Here is a 19,634-nt window from a genome sequence, read left to right as displayed (position 1 = left end):
GGGGGGCGTTATGAACATTCATTCGTTTCTGGTGTCGGTGGTGGACAGGTCGCACATGCATTGGGATCTAAGGGGCAGGTGCCGTTGCCATGGCGCCTGTAACAGTAGCGCCTGGATAGGAATCAGACGCGCGTGCGACGGGACGGATAACGTTCTCGCAGTGCTCATGTAACGTGCAACACAGCTCAGAGAAGCCATAGAAGCAGGGCCCCCGTTTGGGGGGGTGGGGGAGTTTCGGGGGGCATGGCGGTTACATTGTCCTGGGCCCTGAACCTCTGGAAATATTGGTGTCCTGGGCCCGGTAATAATATAGCGATAAAATTTTATAATTTAAAAAATGAACCCTTTGTTCATGTTTAACTGCCAAATAAATTATTAGTGTGTGTTCGTGCGTGCCTGTGCGTTGGGTTAAAGTCCAAAGATGACTACGCTACATAAACTCCCGGAGAGTGAAAACTTTTCCTTTAGATGCTTTTTTTTTTGCCAGGAACTGGGGCAATCCAGCTTCAGGGAACTCATTCCCCAGAGATCCCTCAACGCTTCCTCAGTCCGTCCGCGAACGTTCCAGTCGAGGAATTCAAAGACTGCGCTTTTCCTGCGTCTGCATCGGCGGGGGGTGGGGGGGGGCGGCCGGCAGTGCGGGGGTCGGGACGCAAACAACATCCTCCCTGGTTGATAGCAGGACACATCCATCACACCAACGGCATTGCACTGATGTCTTTTCAACATGTACACCCCTCTTGCCCTCTACCCCTGCATTCTCATCAACTGACCCCTCTAGGCCCAGATGTTGTGCAGGTAATTTAGTGAAATTTTAATCCCATGCCACAGGGGTTAAATGTATGTAAAGGCAATCTGTACATTTCATGAGTTGCTCTCAAATAACCGAGAATTTATTTTTAAATACACCACAACATGATAAACTTTCGACCCCATTCTGGGTCTTTGTGAGGAGATTAACTAAATGGAATTTGATGAGTACCCAACAAGGGTGAAAACGTTGGTCATGTTACGACGTATTTTTAAAGAAATTCTTGCTTATATGGTGCCTTCAGAAAGTGTCTCCCCTGCCTCCCTATGTTGCAAATTCAAATTAACATATATTTAAATATTTATGATATATTCTCTTATTTCTGTACCTGTATAAGTGGCTCTCTACATTGTAAAATGAAATAAATATGGCAGCATCATGCTGTGGGGGTGGTTTTTAAGCAGGGGGGACTGGGAAGCGTATTTCCATCAAAGGCAAGATGGATGAAGCCAAACTGGCAAATCCTTGCCCGGATAGCAAGCGACTCCCGGCCAGATCGGCGCCAGGTCCGGCCGAGCATCGCCGACTTCAGGCCAGAATCAGACCAGACCCGGCCTGGATTCGCATGCTATCTGGGTGCGGAGAACCTGTTTCAGTCTGCCGTAAACAATCTGTGTTTCGAGTGAAGATTCACGTTCCGACTGGACGATGACCAAGTGCACACACAAAAATCTGTAAAGGGAACGGCTTAAAAACAAGAAGGTCGGTACTGTGAAACGAGAACAAGCCTTAAATCTTAAATCCCATCGAGGATCTGCAGCACAACCTGGAAACTGCAAACCTCCAGTGCAAATTTGAATGGAGGAACGGTCATAAGTTGGAAAACCCTGAGAGAGCTGCAGTTGCTAACAACAGGCTACCTGGGGGTGGGGGATAATTTTGTAAATGAGAAACGTATGTTTTTATTTCATTTTTATGTTATAAATGTGTTGAATTTATTGGTGAAGAGGGAAGATATTTAAGGCGTGACAGGATAAAACTGGTGTAGGCGCTGTACATATATATATGTGTGTGTGTGCGTGGTTGGACAAAATAATGAAAACACTTAACAATATATGAATACCAAGTAACTAATGAAGGTCAAGTTCAACCTTGTGTGTAGTGGGACATTGAACCATTCTTCAAGGAGAAAAGCCTCCAGTTCTTTGAGGGGTGAAGGATGTGGAGATCTACTTCACACATCTGAGCTCCAGAACTTCCTATAAATGGTTAAATGATGTTTAGGTCCGGCTGCTGTGGAGGTAAATCCCCAGATGTAACGCAGTCCCCAGATCTCAATCCACCAGAGCGCCTTTGGGGATGAGGTGTAGCGGGAGGCTCGCTGCATGAACACGTGGCCCGAAAAATCTACAGCAACTGTGCGATCGCATCGAGTCAGCGTGGACCAAAATCCCTGAGGCAGGGCTGGGCAGTTCTGGGCTGCTGGGCCGGTGTGTGTGTGCTGGCTTTTGTTTCCACCAGTCACCCTGGCCAAATGAGCTAACTGGCTGTGAGCACCAACACTGCTTTCTCTCATAGATTAGATCACAGTAGAACGTTTCATGTAGGGACACAGGAGCTTTGGCTGTCACTTTTGCACTTTCCCAGAGCTGTAGCTAAAATTATCAGATGCCGTAAAAAATGTTCGGGATAATTACGCAATTAGGGCCAGAGGTTGGCATGGAAACCAGAAACTGATATGGCCCTCCTTTGCCCACCTCTGCCTGCGGGATTGTTTCCAGCACTTTGCTGAATCTATGCCATAAAGAAGGCATGCCTTTCTGGAAGTAAACGGCAGTCCCACCCAGTTACTAGAAAGGTGTACCAATGAATGTATATATAATCATATCACCATTTCCCCGTTTCAAAACTTTTTACTGTGCACGAATTTATTTCTTCACAAAAGAGAAACCTTCATTCGGTGGATCTGATCTTTTTCTTACTTTTAGAAGAGCTGTCTTCTAAAAATCATGAATTACAAGGTGATTATGTGCAGATGTGGAAAAAAATATTTTCCTCTTTCATCTGGGAGTTCTGTCTGAACAGTTTGGAGTCAAAGTGCAAGGCAGAGTCTATACAAATGATTTCTTATGCTAACCTGCAGATGCCTACACTCTGCGGTACAGAGTGTCTCTTTCTGCAGAACAGACTGAAAATCCCCCCCCCCCCCCCCAGGCCAGGCAGCTTAACATCTCTATTCATGAGAGGAATGACTGTGTATGTGATAAAGCCGAACTGCTGTGGACTGTGTTACACCTCCTTACAGGGGCATAGTTTACAGGGGTGGATAGGGGGGCTTACCCTAACCCTAACCCTAACCCCCCCCCCCCCCTTCCAAGCAATATTACAAAACAGGCCATATAACTCCCCCCCCCCCCCCCCCCATCATTAATGTGATGTGATGCGAAGAGTGAATTCACTCTCACACTAACGGAATGTTAGAACGTCATTGTTGCATGGATACGAGAATCCTTCTTGGTTCAGAATATTTTTTAAATTCCATTAGATATACAGTCAATAAGAAAAAGAAGAAGTAAATTGTATGCAGTAATTGGAGAAAAAATGTTTTTTAAGTGATTGACATTTTCTTCCCTGTGGTACTTTAACTGCCTGCAATCCAATTTGACTGTGCATACTAATTAATTTGAGCTATGCGTGTTATATCATCAGTTTAATAATAAAAATGCCCTCTAGCCATTAGTCGTGATAACTTATAATTGTTGGCAGGTGCAGGTGTTGCATTAAATAATAACCTGCGTGTGTATTAAAATGTCAATAACCGTCAAACCGTCAACCGTCAACCGTCAAACCAAGTAAAATGTAAATATATTCTTTTATATTTAATTGTTCTGTATCCCAGGCCCCAGTTCCCACAGGAACAACAGCCTCGAAGCGATTTCCCCCCTCTAATCTACAATGTGTCATCCTAAAGATACTAGCGTTATTCAACTGGTGAGACAAGTACGTTGAACTCGGAGATATCTGTGTGGGCGGACCGCAGAGGCAAGAACAGGCAATTACCATGTATTTTTAAGGACAAGAGTAAACACCTTTCGAAGAAAGAAAATAAAAATACATTCAATTAAAAATACACATAATTTCTAGCAGTAGTTCTAATATTCGATTCAAAGTTAACATCGACGCAGAAAAAAATATATACCCTATATTTTGGTATCTGGAACATATGGATATACTATAGTATCTCCCATTCGTTTTTTTTGCTCGCGTTGACAACACTATATTTTCAGTTACAACAGACGGTGTCCCACGCGCAACTGAAGTATGTAGGTGAAAACTGCCTCAAGTGAAAGCTTGCCTCGCTGTCACGCGAGCTAGTGTCTCTTCGCCGGCAGCGTTCGGGTACATTCGTTAAAGCTCGACTGTGTTCAGCGCGTGAGAATGGGGGCAGAGCAAGCGCAGCTTGCGAACTGCCTGTGCGACAAACCGAACTGCCTCTGACGCGTATTTCATTCCACCGGACTGTTCACCTGGGAGACCGCATGAAAAACAGGTAAGCCAAATCGAAAATACAACTGCAGTCTTAGTATACTGTCATGGTACATGTTTTGAATTAGACGACAGTTAACTAGAATGATCGTTTGTGCATAGCCCATTCCGCTTCCAAAGAAAAACTTTTGGGAAAAGTTTAACGTGGGACTAGAAGTTCAGGGATATGCACAGACCTGTATTGGACGGTGTGGTTGCTAATCAGGTTGAACAAACTTAGAAAGCTGGTTAAACTACTATTCTAATTAAGTGATTATGGAACGCTTGTCGAATGCGTTTAATGATAATGACTATCGGTACATAAGTTTGATCAACTTTAACTACCGCGTTGTTTCGAACATGTAGGCTATTATGTATCGTTTTACCTGCCATTTATTTTACTTTTTAGACCACTACACGTTTGCTGATACTATCTGCAATCTGTTTCACTGAAGGAATGTGGTGCAATTAGCTGCATTGAGGAATACATTTTCATAAACAAAAGTTTGTTTACTGTGAAAAGACTAGCACAGTTGAAACACCAAGCAGTGCGGTTTACAGTAGGCACCAATTAAACGTTCAGAGGGAACATGGCGACGGGTGGATTTAGATCAAGCGCGACTACGGACTTTTTGGAAGAATGGAAAGCCAAACGTGAGAAAATGAGAATGAGAAATGAGAAAATGCTTGGGGAGGGTACTGCGTCTTCGCTTGGAACAAACAGCAAAAGCGAGACCCGGAATACAAGCCAGAGCCCCGAATTAAACAACAACGGCAACCCGGACCGCGGAGGTCCGACTTCTGTCAACTGCGCGTCATCTCATCCCGTTGTTCGGTCGTCCTCCTCGTCTGCCCTGAGGAGACCGGACGATGACCCACACTCGACACCAGCCACCAGGGGGTCCGATCCCCCGGTAGGACACCTGAAGAAGGCACCCCAGCCCGAGAAAGTAATAATAAGCACCCCTCAACCGGAGTCCAGCGGGAATGCGTACGTCGAAGACGACACGGAGAGCCCGACTCTAGGAACTAGCTCCAGCAAGGGGAAAGAGAAGAAGAGCACCGGTCCCAGCGCCAGGAGGGGAAAGGGCCAGATAGAAAAGAGAAAGTTGCGGGAGAAGCGGAGATCTACAGGTGTTGTCAGCATGCCGTCCAACGAGGTGAGTGCTGCTGTGTCTCGTTTGTTGACAGGTTACTGATAGGCCCAGTTATTGTGTAATATAGACTACATATAATAAACCCACACGCTTATACACGAAGCTTAAAATCAGTATGAATTCAGACTATATTGGATGGTTTTGTTTGTTTAAGTCACAATTTGGAATGGAATGCTTTAAACCTCTTTTTATTTATTTTAATGCGTGTTATGCTACACTGGCAGTTTGTTTGGGCCATTGTAATATGGAAACTTTCATGATAAAATCAGCAAACGTTGGATTTACCCGATCAGTAGCAGTAAGTATGTCGAATTAATATGCCTGGCATTTTGACAAATATTATGCACATTGGCCTATAAATCAGCTCTTTACAACAATAAAACCCGGATCTAAACGTTCACTTTCCTACACGCAGTCTTAAATAAAAAACGAGGCAAGTTTTAGTGCTCACTACGACCTTCTGTCGGACATAGAAATGGAAACACTGCAACAATGTCTGGAAATGTGTGGGTAACAGTTCAAATTACTTCGCCATTGTTGCCAGTCGAGGTGGATACAATCAAGACAATTGCCGACGAAAAGCGGCGGTTGCTGGTAGGCTCAGCCAAACGGCGACTTTGAAACATAGCCACATTCTTGCCAGTACTAGCTGCGGGTATCTAGTTTAACAAGATAACGAGGAACTATTTGACTCCAAGACGAGACAGTGCCTCGTCTGACACGCTACGTAAATACTGGTCCCCAAACTTTTTGTCTTCAGCCAGAAAACGTTAGCATGTGAGCAGTTTCTCTTGATGGTCGACTCTTGTCTCGGGCTGACTATCCTGTCATTAGAATTAGACGCACTGTATGGCTTTGCCGAGCCGAGTTCAGGCCAGGCCGCGACGTGGGAATATCTGGCCCGGGTTTCCGTGCACATACAGCTATTTCCAAGTTGTTGGTAAACATGTAAGCCTATTGTGTTGTTATTTATTTGGTTCTTTTTTTACACGTAGAATGTGAGGAAATGTACATTTAATGGGATAATACCGGCTTTCCAAGGTGGATTGGAGTCACTGACCGTACCATATGTACACACATTATTATTATTATTATTATTATTATTATTATTGAGGGATGGCTGTGACGTGTTTGTTGCCATTATTGTCTTTTTCGAAGCAGCTGAGCTAAAACATTTCCAGAACTGTGTTGTTGGCTGTTCCAGTGCAGTCAAGACCCAAAAAGCAGCCATCATCAGTGCAGATAATAATAGCTCAACGGCGAAGTGATGTAACCAGAAGATCTGCACTACGCCAATCGTACCTCAGAAACTCCAAGAAAGTGTCATATTACATTACATTTCTCTCTTTCTCTCCCCCCTCTCTCTTTCTCTCTCTCTCTCTCTCGTGTGAGAAAGGGAAAGAAATATCCGTTCCTTTTGGGGGGCAAGGGGGGCTTGACTGGGGAGGGGTGGGGGCCCGGGTGCGGGGAGGGGGGGGGGGGGGGGGTCTTGACCGGGAGAGGAAAATGTGGACAGCACGGAGGAGTCTCACTCGATCTCCCCCATGGGCCGTTCCAGTGCCAGCCCTGTTTGCTTGCATTAAGCAGTCCTTTTTATCTCCGCTAACAGAGGCCACGTGCTGTCGACCTTCTCTGCAGGTCCCTCGGCTGTCACTCCCCTGCGCGTTCGCAACATCCACACTTTGTCACGGAGTTCTGATTGGGAGTCTGGCATTCCCAGGCATTCCCAGCCAGTAATTCCATGGGAAGACATTTTCCTGAAAGTGATTGCTGGGACACTTTGTACAGATTTCAAAACCATTGGCCTGTTCTAGCCGAAGGGTGTGTGTGTGTGCGTGTGTGCGAGCGAGTGAGTGATTTTTAATGGCTTGCATGATAATGGTCATTTCAATGAAGTCTTTTTAGAGTGTTTTTTTAAAAAAAAAGTTGTACACAGTGAAGGTTATAGAATAATCACACATTTTAAAAACAGAACATTCATCTGGAAACATTGGCAAAGATTATATTATCATTTCTGCCAGAGCAAAGGCCTCATGAAAACACCACTGTTGAATAAAACCTTCTATATCAATCTTTGAGAGAGAGAGAGGTATTCTGCCAACCACCTCCTCACCAGTGAGACCTGGCTAGTGTAGGCTGCTGCTAACATGCAAAGTATAAATTCAGCGTTTATGCTTTCTGAAAGTGTGCTGGAAATGAAGTATGGCCTGTGCCTTGTGCCGTCATGTTCTTTGTAATTGGCAATTAATTCTGCCGTTCGACGTACATTTGCTGCGATTGTAGATAAGCCTAGAATGCTAGGCCTATTATTTTCACACTGACTGTAGCTCAAACATTATTAGGTTCCTTTCTATCAAAAGGTGCAGCCCTCGGTTTGGAGAACGCGTCGATATTTCGTGGGAAAAGTAATGGTAAGCAAAGCGGAGGACAGCTCTTAAGGTGCTCTTATAGTTTATACACAGACCCACGCGGGCATGAGTCAGTGCTCAATTCTTCATTTTAATGTGGTGCTGTGGGGAAATGTACATACGTCTGTACACTCAGCAAGCTATCTGTGAACTGTTTCCAATGAAAACCCCTGTCACTTTCAGTTAGCGACTTAACGTTCCTATTATTTATCCTGTCTCTGCTTATTTATACACGTTTTCATCTCATTATGTAAAATAGAGGCCATCATGCGGACATATTTTGTAAACGGATTACTCTGCTGAGGTGGTTGGTTTTTTATTTTAATGTGGATAGTTTGCCTGACTGTCAGTGGAGGTGAAATGGCGTGTCTGAATGTGTTAAATGGTTCTCCATTTTGTTCTTCAGCAGTGGGGCATTAGAATGTCCTGGCACAGCTCTGCCTTTGAGACCCAAATTAACGTGGCCCAAATTTTTGGCACTTTTTTTTTTTTTAAATTAATGAGGGAATTTTTGGATTCTGTGGGATGCCTTCAAATTGAAATATTTTGCTCTCTTGCCAAGCGGCTCTTCCTCAGTTCCTGAATTTTTTTTTGTTTTTTTTTGCAAACAGCAACTCTTTCACTTAGAGACAACTCAATTAGAAGTCTATTCTGCACCCAGAAGTGTTTAGGCCATATATTAGTAAAGTTGCAGGTTTGAATCTTGTGTGTGTGTCAAGGCTTTTTTTTAAATATTTTTTTTTTTAATCTTCCAGCAGGAACTTTTAACCTGATTTTGCTTCAGTAGTTCTCCAGCTGACATAATGAAAGATGTAAGGTATGCAAGTCTTGCCGGGAAAGGCTGTATAAATTAGCAAATAAATTTCATAGACACTGATCTGGAGTAGCAGTCTCAGGCATATTTTGGCAGTCTTATCCCCGCTTCTCTCCTTTGGTGCGTTTCCACCGTCTCTTTGAGGTGCGTGGGGTCGGCCCAGGGTTTCACGGGGACACGAGGGGCATCTTTGAGCGCAGAGCGGTCCCCACATTCCGGAGACGTCCCAGCCTTTTTTGATTTCCGTCCCTGTGAACATTCCCCTGCGTCACTGCAGGGACCGAGTCACTGCAGCGCAGAAGTTTACTGAGAGTAGGCATCAAGTAGTGCATTTGATGTGGCCTGATCATATTTTGGCTAGCAGTGCTAGTTGTTATCTTTTACAGTTTGTGTCCCACTGTGAGTGTTTGGGGTATGATCTGTTAAACTTATCGTAGATATTAAAGGAAAACGAATGCGATGCACTTCAGGAAGAGGAATGGAGGAACTGAGGAGGAGGCGAGAGCCTCGCATATAGGTGTTCAGTTGGGGGTTGCGAAATTATGAATTAATAATTGTTATGCATCCGTAATTGTCGATGCTTGATGTTTTTCAAATGTTAAGGATCAGCATTAATTTTGGGATAAAGGAACATCAACTAGATGGCTTATTCCAGAATAGATACGTACAGTGTCTTATTCGTAAAGAATTTGAAAATGGCGACTGAATTTTTCAAATGCTTGATTCATTCTAAATAGTTCATTGCACCAGATGAATAGTTCTTCAGCAAGTATTTAGAGATTATGTGACTCTGCTGTCAGATTTAAACATTCACACTGTGCTCACGACTAATTGGCAGACGTTTATCTACATCTTGTGTGTGTCTTTCTGCGATTCTGTTCATGAATAGCGAGAGCAATAAAGCTGAGGATGTGACAACATGGACAGGAACCGTATTAAATCTGACAGTTTCAGCCTTTGTGAAATGTCTCTTAAAAAAAAAAAAAAAATCAGTCTTTTCATTGAGGATGACAAAGTCTTTGCCCACTCGTTTAAAAATAGACTTGTTAAAACACTTCTGTTTTGCTCGATGTCACCCTCTCAGGAATGCGGCGGTGATGAGTCATGCAGGGATATTTTAGGGGAAAGCTTATCAGCGGCAGTTTAATACAGTTTGGAATGTTTCCCGCCAGTGACCTCAGAGAGAAAACACGGTCACGACAATCTGATATCGCGCGGGTTTTTTTGGAATGTCGAGCTCATGCCTCCTTGGTGAGTGAGCACTCTCATTCTCAGGGAAGTCGACCGAAGTTGTAAAGTGGATCTTTGTGGGCCGGCGTGTTTGTGCTTCCTGTGGATCTTTGTGGGCCGGCGTGTTTGTGCTTCCTGTTTATGCGAGACGCGGCTCGCTCATCGTGTCACGCGGGCGGTGACGTGACGGCCGTGTGCGTCGCTGATGATTAACTCGCAGAAGCTGAGGAGACCGGTTGTTTTTGGCGCAAAAACGCTTGACGTCTGATTGCTGCGCAGGCCCGGTATCTTAACGGCTGAAGGATTCCCGCTCACGACAAGCATTTAAAAAAAAACTGTGCGCTTTAAAGGCTTGAGAACCAGATTTAGAGAATTTCCACATCACATTCTGTGCTGGAAAAAAAATATTGTTTGCTTGAATTGCTTGGTTGTTACAGCTGTTAGTTATCTGAGTGTTAGCTTGCACTGGTTGAATGTTGCACTGATTGGAAGAGCTTAGCAAAATGCTTTATGTTTTTAACAGACCTCAAAGATCAGGCCTTTCTGTCCCCAACAGCACAGAAAGGAACTCGAGACCCATTTGGTGCTGTCATTTGAGGGAAATTAATTTTGACCTGGAAGACACCGTAGGTCAATGGATGGTTCTTGGCTTCTTGAAAATCGTATTTTGTGACAATGCATTGATTGGCATAATATCCTAATAATTAGCCCGTATTAATGCCAATAATAGGGACGAATGTTGCACAGAAATATATTTATTACGTGATGTGTGAGTTCTGTGGGAGTTGGTGATGTTCGAGCACTACTGAATTAAACAGTGTTTGGCTCATAGAGTTCCATGCAGATAGTGTTATCCTGTGAATTTTTCAAGCGTTTCAACAGGCCTGCAGTCTATTCGGTTGGCTTCATATTTTATTTATGTGCTTGTACCGTGTGTGATGTTTCACATAAATGACTACGTTAAATTACGTGAGCATTGCACCAGATGTAGGTTTGCAGTCTATAGTTTTAAGAAATTAGAAGGTTGATTTATTGTGATACTGGTTGCATGTGATGGTAAATATTTGAAGTGTGGTTTGCTATGCATAAGTGTTTGCAGAATCACAAAATATGTAGAGCCGCTAATTTTATGGAAAGGAACTTGATGTAGAAACTATGGCGATGTGTCCTAACTCAACAATGCCGCTGAAACTGCTTATTAGACGCTGCAGAGAGTGTAATTTGGGGAGTACTTTGTCCTAAAAGAGTTTAATGGAATTAAAGCGGATTAGAAGTCAGCTTGCTTTATTGGGTTCATTGCCAGTGTTTGGACTCGACAAAACATGTTTCACTTCTAATTAAATGATTTGGGCTCTGTCTCCTTCAAGCTGGGGTTTACCTTAAAAGAAATACCCATTTCCTTACAGGAAATTTTTTATTTTTATTTTACAGTTAAGCTCAGTGTTCAACATAGGCGTGTGGCCCATTCAATTTCCATCACGCAGCGTAAATCGACATTGACCGTTCCACGTTATAGTAATGGAGCGGAAAGCTGTTGATTTCCTGCCCTCGTACCTCGGTTGTGAGAATTTTGAAATATCATCGCTAAAAATGTCCGTACCGAAGGCCAAGACGTTCCCTAGTGTTTCTGTGCCGTTGCTCAGCGTGCTGGCGCCTGTGTGCGTGCCCGTGTGCGTGCCCGTGTGCGTGTGCGTGCCCGTGCCTGTGCACAGGCTTCCGGAGCCTTCTGGAGACCACCACAGGGTCTCAGCAGGGACAAGATGAGCAGAGTGTGACTTGGTTCAGGGCCTGGTGGTTCAAACACAAACACACACACAGACTCGCACAGACACACACGCACACACACAGACAAACACACACACGCACACACACACACAGGCTTTTGGTGACACAGGGAGAGAGCGAAAGGGGGGATTAGGACCAGGGTGCTGACCGACCAAATTGGCCGCCTCCCCCCAGTAAAGCTGGCTGCCCCCCCCCCCCAGTAAAGCTGTCCCACTGAAACACATTTTTTCCCCCGGGCTCATAGTGCAAACATAACTTGTTTGCCCAACATTCCTGTCAGTGCAGAGATTTGTGAGTCAGCGGGAAATTGGGGCCTCTCTGTGTGATTAGACACTGAGGCTTGTCCGTTTGTATTCATTACAAAAGGATAATGTAGGTCTCTCACTCTCTCTCTCACTCTCTGTTTCTCTCTCTCTCTCTCCATCTCTCCCCTCTCGCTCTCTCCCTCCCTAGCTCACTCTCTCTTTCTCTCCCTAGTTCTATTTATCTCTATCTCTTTCTTTCTCCCCTTTTCTCATCTCTCGCTCTTCCTCCCTGGCTCTATCTCTCTCTCTCCCTAACTCTGTTTATCTCTATCTCTTTCCTTCTCTCCATCTCTCCCCTCTCTTGCTCCCTCCTTAGCTCTATCTGTTTATCTCTCTCTCTCTCTCTCTCTCTCTCCCTTTGTCTCTCTCTCTTCACACTTCCCCTCCCTAAGCAGACTCCACTGGGACAGAAAGAAAGGCATGTTATGTACATCTAGCCAGTTCCTCTTTTTCTGCGATGCTATAAATTATACAGTATGAGGTGGAGGTAGAGCGTTGCGTGCTGCAGAGTGTTTGCTGGCGAACACCAGGAACAGTAAACACATGAATAAACATGGCGTCCCTTTTGTTGGGAGAGGGAGTGAAAGGGAGCATGCCATACCGCTATCAGTCAAATAATCTTCCAAACTTTTCCTTTTCCTGGTGCACGAGCAGTGTTATGCATGCAATCTTCAGCATGTTGGAGGTCTTAGAGCTGGGTTATTTTTTTTCACGAATGATGTATATTCTGCACATATGTAGCCCAAGGATGTATTATGAACTGCTGCCTCACATGAGAAATATTTAAAAATATGAAAGCTATGCTTTGTATCTCTGTTATGTTACTTCTTGAATGCATTACTAGACTGTTTCTGTTGGCATGGTCTGAGTGCTTGAACCATGGGAAATCTATTCACTAGCAACAAAAAAATGAACTAAAAAAAAAAAAAAAAAAAAAACCCCTGAAACAACTTGAGAATGTTGCCCCAAAGTGTAATAAAACATCAAACATTTATAGAATGTTGATTCAGTCACCGAGTAGATGTGTCACATGGGGAGCCACAATCATAGTGTCTGTTCAGCGGTTCTTGGAAGCAGGGTCTTGGCGAACCATTCTAGTTCTGAGAGCAAGACATCGATGAGAGCTTTCGAAAATGGTCGTGTTCAGTGGTTCTTAGAAGCAGCCTCTTGGCGAACCATTTGAAAGTTTTCTGAGTAAGGTACGGGGGGGAGAGCTTCGGTAGCTTTTGTGTTTCGTGCACTGTGGAAAAACTCGCCTGAGTGGGAGGGCTGGGAGGTTTGGCGAGGATGGCGGTGGTGTACAGACAGGGATTTCACTGGTGGCACTGTGCCCTACCCACAATGCCCTGGGTAGACGGTCCCTGAGCGTTGCGCTGCTCTGACTCATGGACGTGGGCGCCTTGTGCCATTCGCAAAGCGTTCGGTGAAAAAAAAGTGAGCTTCGCTTCATGGGGCTTTTGCTGACCTTGTGATGGGACAAAAACGGTCGAGATGGCGGGGTGAATGCCCCCCCCCCCCTTTCCCTCCAAGGGTGCTGCCAGGCACGAGCGCGCAAGGCCCAAAAAACAACAGCGGAGCGGGGCTGGACTCAGGGGGGATTTAGGCCCCTATTGTTCCAGGACTGGCCGCTCGCCCGTACCCAAAAAGGACAAGGTGCTACCAGGCTTGTCCGGGCCCTTTTCACCGGGTGTAGCAGACCAACAGAGGTCACGCCCCCCCCCCCCCGGGCAGGACTGGGGAATGCCGCTCCGCGTTAGGGAGGGGCGCCGGACGACACGGAAAAAAGCAAATATTAAACGTACCAAACGACACCTGACAACGGACAAACACCGGCCCAAACCGTCCCGATAATGCAGCCGCCACCCTCTTAATCTTTCTTCTGCTCCGCGCGAGCCCGGGTGAGGAATGCAGGAACGTCGTGTCCCGGGCAGGGCATGAACGCGTTAACATTTCCGAAGCGCTGTCTCTCCGTGACAGGTGCATATTTCCTCTCTGAAGAGGTAAAATGTAGGTGGGCTCTGGGCTTACATGGCATTTTCTCCCTTTGTTATTTTACAGTAAGTGTTTTAGGTATGCACTAACTGATTCATCGTTGTTGACTTTCGGCTTTTGTGAATTTTGGTTCGTGTGAAATGCGAAATATGCGGCTGAACTTGTATCGCTAATGCTCATTTGCGGCCTGCTCTTGTAAATAAAGGGCACGTCACACACACACGGATCCTCAGTACAGATTCGGATCTGACATCCGCCGTTTGTGGTGCAGATGTAATTAATGTTTTTCGGAAGAGATGGAAATTGTTGAAGGGGGAAATTCCCTTAATTCTCTTCCTGCTGAAAATTCCATTTTGAACCAGTCTAAACTGGTCAGGCTGGTTTAAGATGTGCCTTTGACACTTTTAGCTGCTTTCACCTGCTGACCAGCCTATACAGTCAACTGGTCCACCAGTTTGACCACCAGCTTACTATGCCGGCTTTGACCAGCTAGAGACCAGCTTTGACGAGGCATAAACCAGCTATGGCCAGCTAGAAGTGTTGAAAATACAGCATAAACCATCTGAAACAAGCTTAGAATCCCGGCTGATTTTAGCTGGGAACCCTGTGTCCCCTCAAAAATCTTTGCCTTTGCCTAGAATGGCTGGAATTGCATGATGATGATGCTGCTTTTGATTGGGTGTCATTATTGGGGGATGTCAATGGAAATTCACATTGGGGAGTGAAGTCAAGAATATGTGCGTTCGTCCAGAGTCAGTATTTTAAAACTTTTTTGGCAGGCGCTATGGTAATGCAGCTCTTCCGTAGTGCCATATGTAGGACGGCTGAGCATCATGGGTACGTCGGCCGCTGTTATTTCGATGAGTCCCCGTCCGTTCGCTTCCTCCATTTTCAGAAGGAGCGGAAAGCCGATTGGAAGCCGAGGCGCGAGGTCACTTCTGCTCCCCGGCTAGGAATTAACCTTTGACCTTTGCTCGCGAGCGCACCTTTCCCAGAATGCACGCAGAATAAAAAACAAAAACCTCTCCGAGGCGAAAGATTGGATTTTCTCATCCCCAGAGACCCTCATTGACTCTGAATACTGTTTTAAGCTCTTCCTCCAGGCCTTATAGGTCTTATCTGAGGTTTTTATAAATAATCTGTCAGCTGCCTTCGCTTGATGGTATTCATCTTTTGGACACGTGACTAATTTATGTTTGTTGATTTATGTAAATATTTCCCATTTCACAGGAATTAAAATGAAATTAGACTTGGCTGTGATTTTTTTTTTAAATGCATAATTTGCTGTGCAGTCCCTAGATGTTTGTGTGAACTCTGATAGATGAGGTTCTGCCACTTGTGGGGACCCCCTGTGCATAAAACAGACGAGCAGATTTTTGAGTGCGCCCGCCTCGTGCCAGCTGACGGAGTGGCACGGCCTCGAAGCACCAGGGCTCTCCCAGTGCACCCTGGGATTGATATTCTGCCCGCGGAAATGAAAGGTCACGCTACAAAGCTCCTGGTCAAGAAAATAATTTGCTTTTTGAAAATCCTAAAAGGGAACTCCGTAATTAGATTTTATGGATTAATGCCAGGCGGCAGCTAACTAGATTAGCTGTTCTGTGTCCTTAGGAAAGCACATATCTTGTGGGATCGCATTTTGCAATTAATGGCAACGGGGACATGTCTGAGTCTAAAAATATTTAGTCCATTTCTCTGTGGCAGTCAGCGTAATGGGATGACAAGGTTTGGTTTCAAATCAGCATCATTCAGAAAATTAAACGGACTTCCTGTCTGTGATGTTCCCCATAAAACACTTCACATCCAGTTACACCACACGATTAAATGAGTAGGGGAGGAATCACACCGGCTGCAAATCATTTATTTGTGAACAAATACCCAGTCTTGTCGTTTGCAGCACAAACATGAATATGACCGTGACTGGTTTCTTTCATAAGTGAATAATTTCTCTCTTGGGCCCTGGGCCCAGTTTACAAAATAAAGAATCAACAAGCAAGGACTGCGTCTAATTCTCAAAGTAATTTTCCCCGATGGGTGGTAGGCGTACAAAGGAGTTTCGGCAAATGAATTCAGCGCTGCGTCCCGACATAATAATGTGGTTTTTTTTTTTTTTTGTTCATTTTTTTTTTTTTTTTGCCAGTCTCAAAATTGAATTTCCTGCCTTCAGAGTTTCTTTGCCGCGGGCTCATTTCCCACCGGCCAGCAGAGGCTAAGGACGGCGATAAACAGGCCTTCTGTGAGACCGGCTTGGCCGGACAGTGTGGTCACCTGCAGTAATGCGGTGTGATAATTGATCCAATTGTGGAATTAAGAACTCTGGGTGGAACCAAAAAAAAAAAAAACAGAAAAATCTGAGGCAGCCCAAGGCCTAATTTGCCCATCCCTACTTCCACACCACCAATGAGCAACTTCCTTTCATCCTCTTGGTATGCTTTAATGTTCTTTTACTCTCGCTGTGCTGGAAGAGTATTGTGTTTTTGTTCACTAAATGCATTATTCCCCCCCCCCCCCCTTTGTGTCCTTCCCCTAGCCAGTAGACCGCCAGTAGACCGCCAGTCTCTTTCACACGTGTGTGACTCATTGTCGGGAATTTGTGTTTATACCCGCAGGGGGAGAGGCCTCCCGCAAAAACAAAAAAATAACACACAGATGCTCAGTATCTTCTGCGATTTCAGCCGATACTGGTCAGCACCCTGGCATTGGTTTGGGAAGCTGAGTATGTGTTTGTTTTGTGTCCAGGGTACTATTAGGGACACATGTGCATGTGTTGCATAAGACGGCTGTTTTTTTGTTCTTTTGCATGGCATTGAAGGTGCTTCAGGGCAGCATCCGAAATGCAGTCTTGCAACAGATGGGCGTTAAGGGCTGAGGGACGCTGTCTGACGACGGTGCATTTTAACTATAAGCAAAAATGTTGTCCCTGTTGAGTGCAAAAACTGTATGAGAACAGCACCCTCCTACCACCACAGAGGCCCAGGTTCAGTCCCCAGCAGCGGTACTTCCAGCTCGGTCAGACGTTCCTACGACACAGTTGGCAGTGTTCGCGGGTGGGAAGCCGGTGAGGGTATGAGTCCTGATCGTTGCATTAGCGACTCCTACTGGTTGGTCGGGGCGCCTGTTCAGCAGGGAGGGGATCTGGGGGAGATAGCGTGAACCTCCGCGCGCGTTACGCTCTCCCAGTGAAACTCCTCGCTGTCAGGTGAAAAGAAGCGGCTGGCGACTCCACATGTATCGGAGGAGGCATGTGGTAGTCTACACCCTCCCCAGACCGACAGAAGGATAGCGCATCGACAAGGACCGTGATACACACGGGGAATTGGTACAACGACTAAATTGGGGAGAAAATGGCAAAAAAAAAAAAAAAAACTATGAGAACACGTTAATCAGATGTGCTGTAATGTAAATCAGTCCATAGGTGTAGCTCATGGAACATGTGATTTCAATTACAGACGAGAACAGTTTGTCAAACGCTACTGATGATGTAGAAGTGTAGAAGCTGGGGAATTAAAGGATATTCTTATTCTTCCCCCCCCACCCTCCTCAAGAAAGTCAAACAATGGCTCAGGAATATAACGGTGTACGCTGTTGGCGTGTCAGGTGGATTTTTTTTTTTGCAGTGATTGCCGGAACACGACAGGTGGAGTGAAGAATTTTTCAGCCCTGCATTTTCTCCCAGGGAAGGTGTGCATGCGTGTGATTTGCTGAGTGAGAAGCGCTTTAAAATACCTGGAGATAATGGCCCTTGATTGCAGGCTTGTCTTGTGCCTGAGGAGCTACAGTACACTGCTGTGTACTGTGAGGCAGGCCGTTTCCCATGATCCTTTGCTCTTTTGTTCTGAGGATTGCCAGTTTTGATGTGTTTTAATTATTCAAGTAGAATGTTGAAATCGTTATTCTGTTCTTTTTTTTTTTTTGCCGTTGAACAATAAATTCCGTGATATCGTATGTCATTATGAATTTAAATGCTCGCTGTAATGTGCATTAGTCGAGCACGAACAGCTGTGGACTGCCTCTGTTGAGTGGGCGATGATGGCTTGTAAACAAAAAAAAAAGCTCAGAGCACAATTTTCAAAACAAATGTGTCAAAGAATATCGCTTTAAAACTATTTCACTTGTGTGTGTGTGTGTGTGGGTTGAGTAAAAGCTGCAATTTCTCATACTGGCGGACATGCATCAAGAAAAATGATCCGTGCTTTAGAAAAACACTTGGTCCCTGGGTTGCTGCTTGGTTTTTATAGAATTTCACCTTTCTACGATGGATTTATGTCTGGCTGGAATTCAGTCGTAGTTGTAACCTCTAGGTCTTGCTTACGCAATGAGGTTATAAATACCTCTAAAGTATAATAAAGGCATAAATTACATAACCGCATCCCCAGAAGACTGTGAGAACATCATGGCTGATATGTAGTTCAGATTATCATAACGAAACAAACGTCATTAGACCAAAGAGCGTTGCGATCTTTCGGCTTTCATTTTTGCACATGGCAGGTGGCGTGCGTTAAACTGCCGTAGTTGTTTGAGTTCTGGGAGGACGGCCACACCGTTCTTCTCCACCCAAGCATTAAAGACTCGTTTTATTTCCTCGAAACGGGGAGCAGCGATCCTGCGCCAGCACCCAGGGAGCACGTCGGCCCACGAATGAAGCTATGACGCAAAAGCCTTATCGACGGCGCAATTAAATCCCAGTTTCAGTGCCGTCCGGTTCCTGCGTCACGTTCATTTGGTGAAACATTCCCGTCTGGACACGGGGAAGAAAAACAACAAAACTAATTGCCCCACTTTCCATCAACTCTGCAGCGTTGTGATGTTTTAAAGAATGCTGGAGCAATTTCTCTGGAGCAGAACTGATCAGATGATTTGGAAAATATAGTCTGCGATGAAGGTTAAGATCACCACAGGAGAGGGTCCACTGTTGATTTTGTGTTTGTTGTATGTTGAGTGTTGCTATAGTCACAGTATGAACTCTTGAGACTTCACATTACATAACGTCTGCTGGGTTTGCCGAATGAAGTGTTCTCCTCCTGAAATCACAGTCTTTTCAGCTCTTGCATTTCGGCCCTGTGTTCTTGGGTAGCATTGGCTTGTACAGTAGGCTGTCATTTCAAGAAGGTGGCTCATGCACTAGGCTGCCATTTTGAGGATTTTGAGGGTGCCTGGATTTCACGACCTCTCCGAACTTCCCTTTTCCCACGCACTCCGAGCTGGACTTTAGGGAGCCCTGCTGGGTCTGGACGACCCACAAAGGATTTTCGTTTCCGACTTCAGTCCCCCCTGCTCTCCCGTCAGACCTCAGGAACCACAAGCCTCGGTCTCTAGACGGCAGTGGTTTCCTCTTTTATAAACTGTGATGGAGCTCAGGGTTCTAGGCGGGGGACAGCACCGCGGCACGGTGGCAGTTTCGGTGACACTCTGCCAGGTTTCAGATTTCCCACGTCACACGTAAGCATCTGGACCTCCCCAAAGGGGATTAGGGGGGCACTGACCTTTTTAAAAAAAAGCTGGGTTTTTCCAGTGAAGAAGCGATGGCACGTCTCCCCACCGTTCTCTGAAAAGCTGTCGATGAAGAGCTTAAAGCCTGCTCTGTGTGTGTGACCCTCACTGCGAGCTGGACACACAATGAGATAAAGGATGTATAGAGTCTCAGATATGTCCCTGGCCTGGGGGGTG

The 19,634-nt window shown here is 45.3% G+C and overlaps 1 protein-coding gene across 2 annotated transcripts in view; it reads left to right on the top strand.

Annotated features, from left to right (window-relative positions):
- Positions 1-4,141: 4,141 nt before the first annotated feature.
- Positions 4,142-19,634, top strand: part of pawr (PRKC, apoptosis, WT1, regulator) — a 64,329-nt gene continuing 48,836 nt past the window's right edge. For both annotated transcript variants that reach the window (XM_064342432.1, XM_064342433.1), the window contains exons 1-2: positions 4,142-4,301; positions 4,686-5,436. In XM_064342432.1, the coding sequence (XP_064198502.1) occupies positions 4,867-5,436 (570 nt within the window). In that variant the 5' untranslated portion in view covers positions 4,142-4,301; positions 4,686-4,866. The remainder of the gene's footprint in view (positions 4,302-4,685; positions 5,437-19,634) is intronic.

Source organism: Anguilla rostrata, chromosome 7 (assembly GCF_018555375.3).
Source record: "Anguilla rostrata isolate EN2019 chromosome 7, ASM1855537v3, whole genome shotgun sequence".
NCBI lineage: Eukaryota > Metazoa > Chordata > Actinopteri > Anguilliformes > Anguillidae > Anguilla > Anguilla rostrata.
Note: the sequence above shows the minus strand (reverse complement) of the source record. Positions and strands in the feature narration are given on the sequence as shown.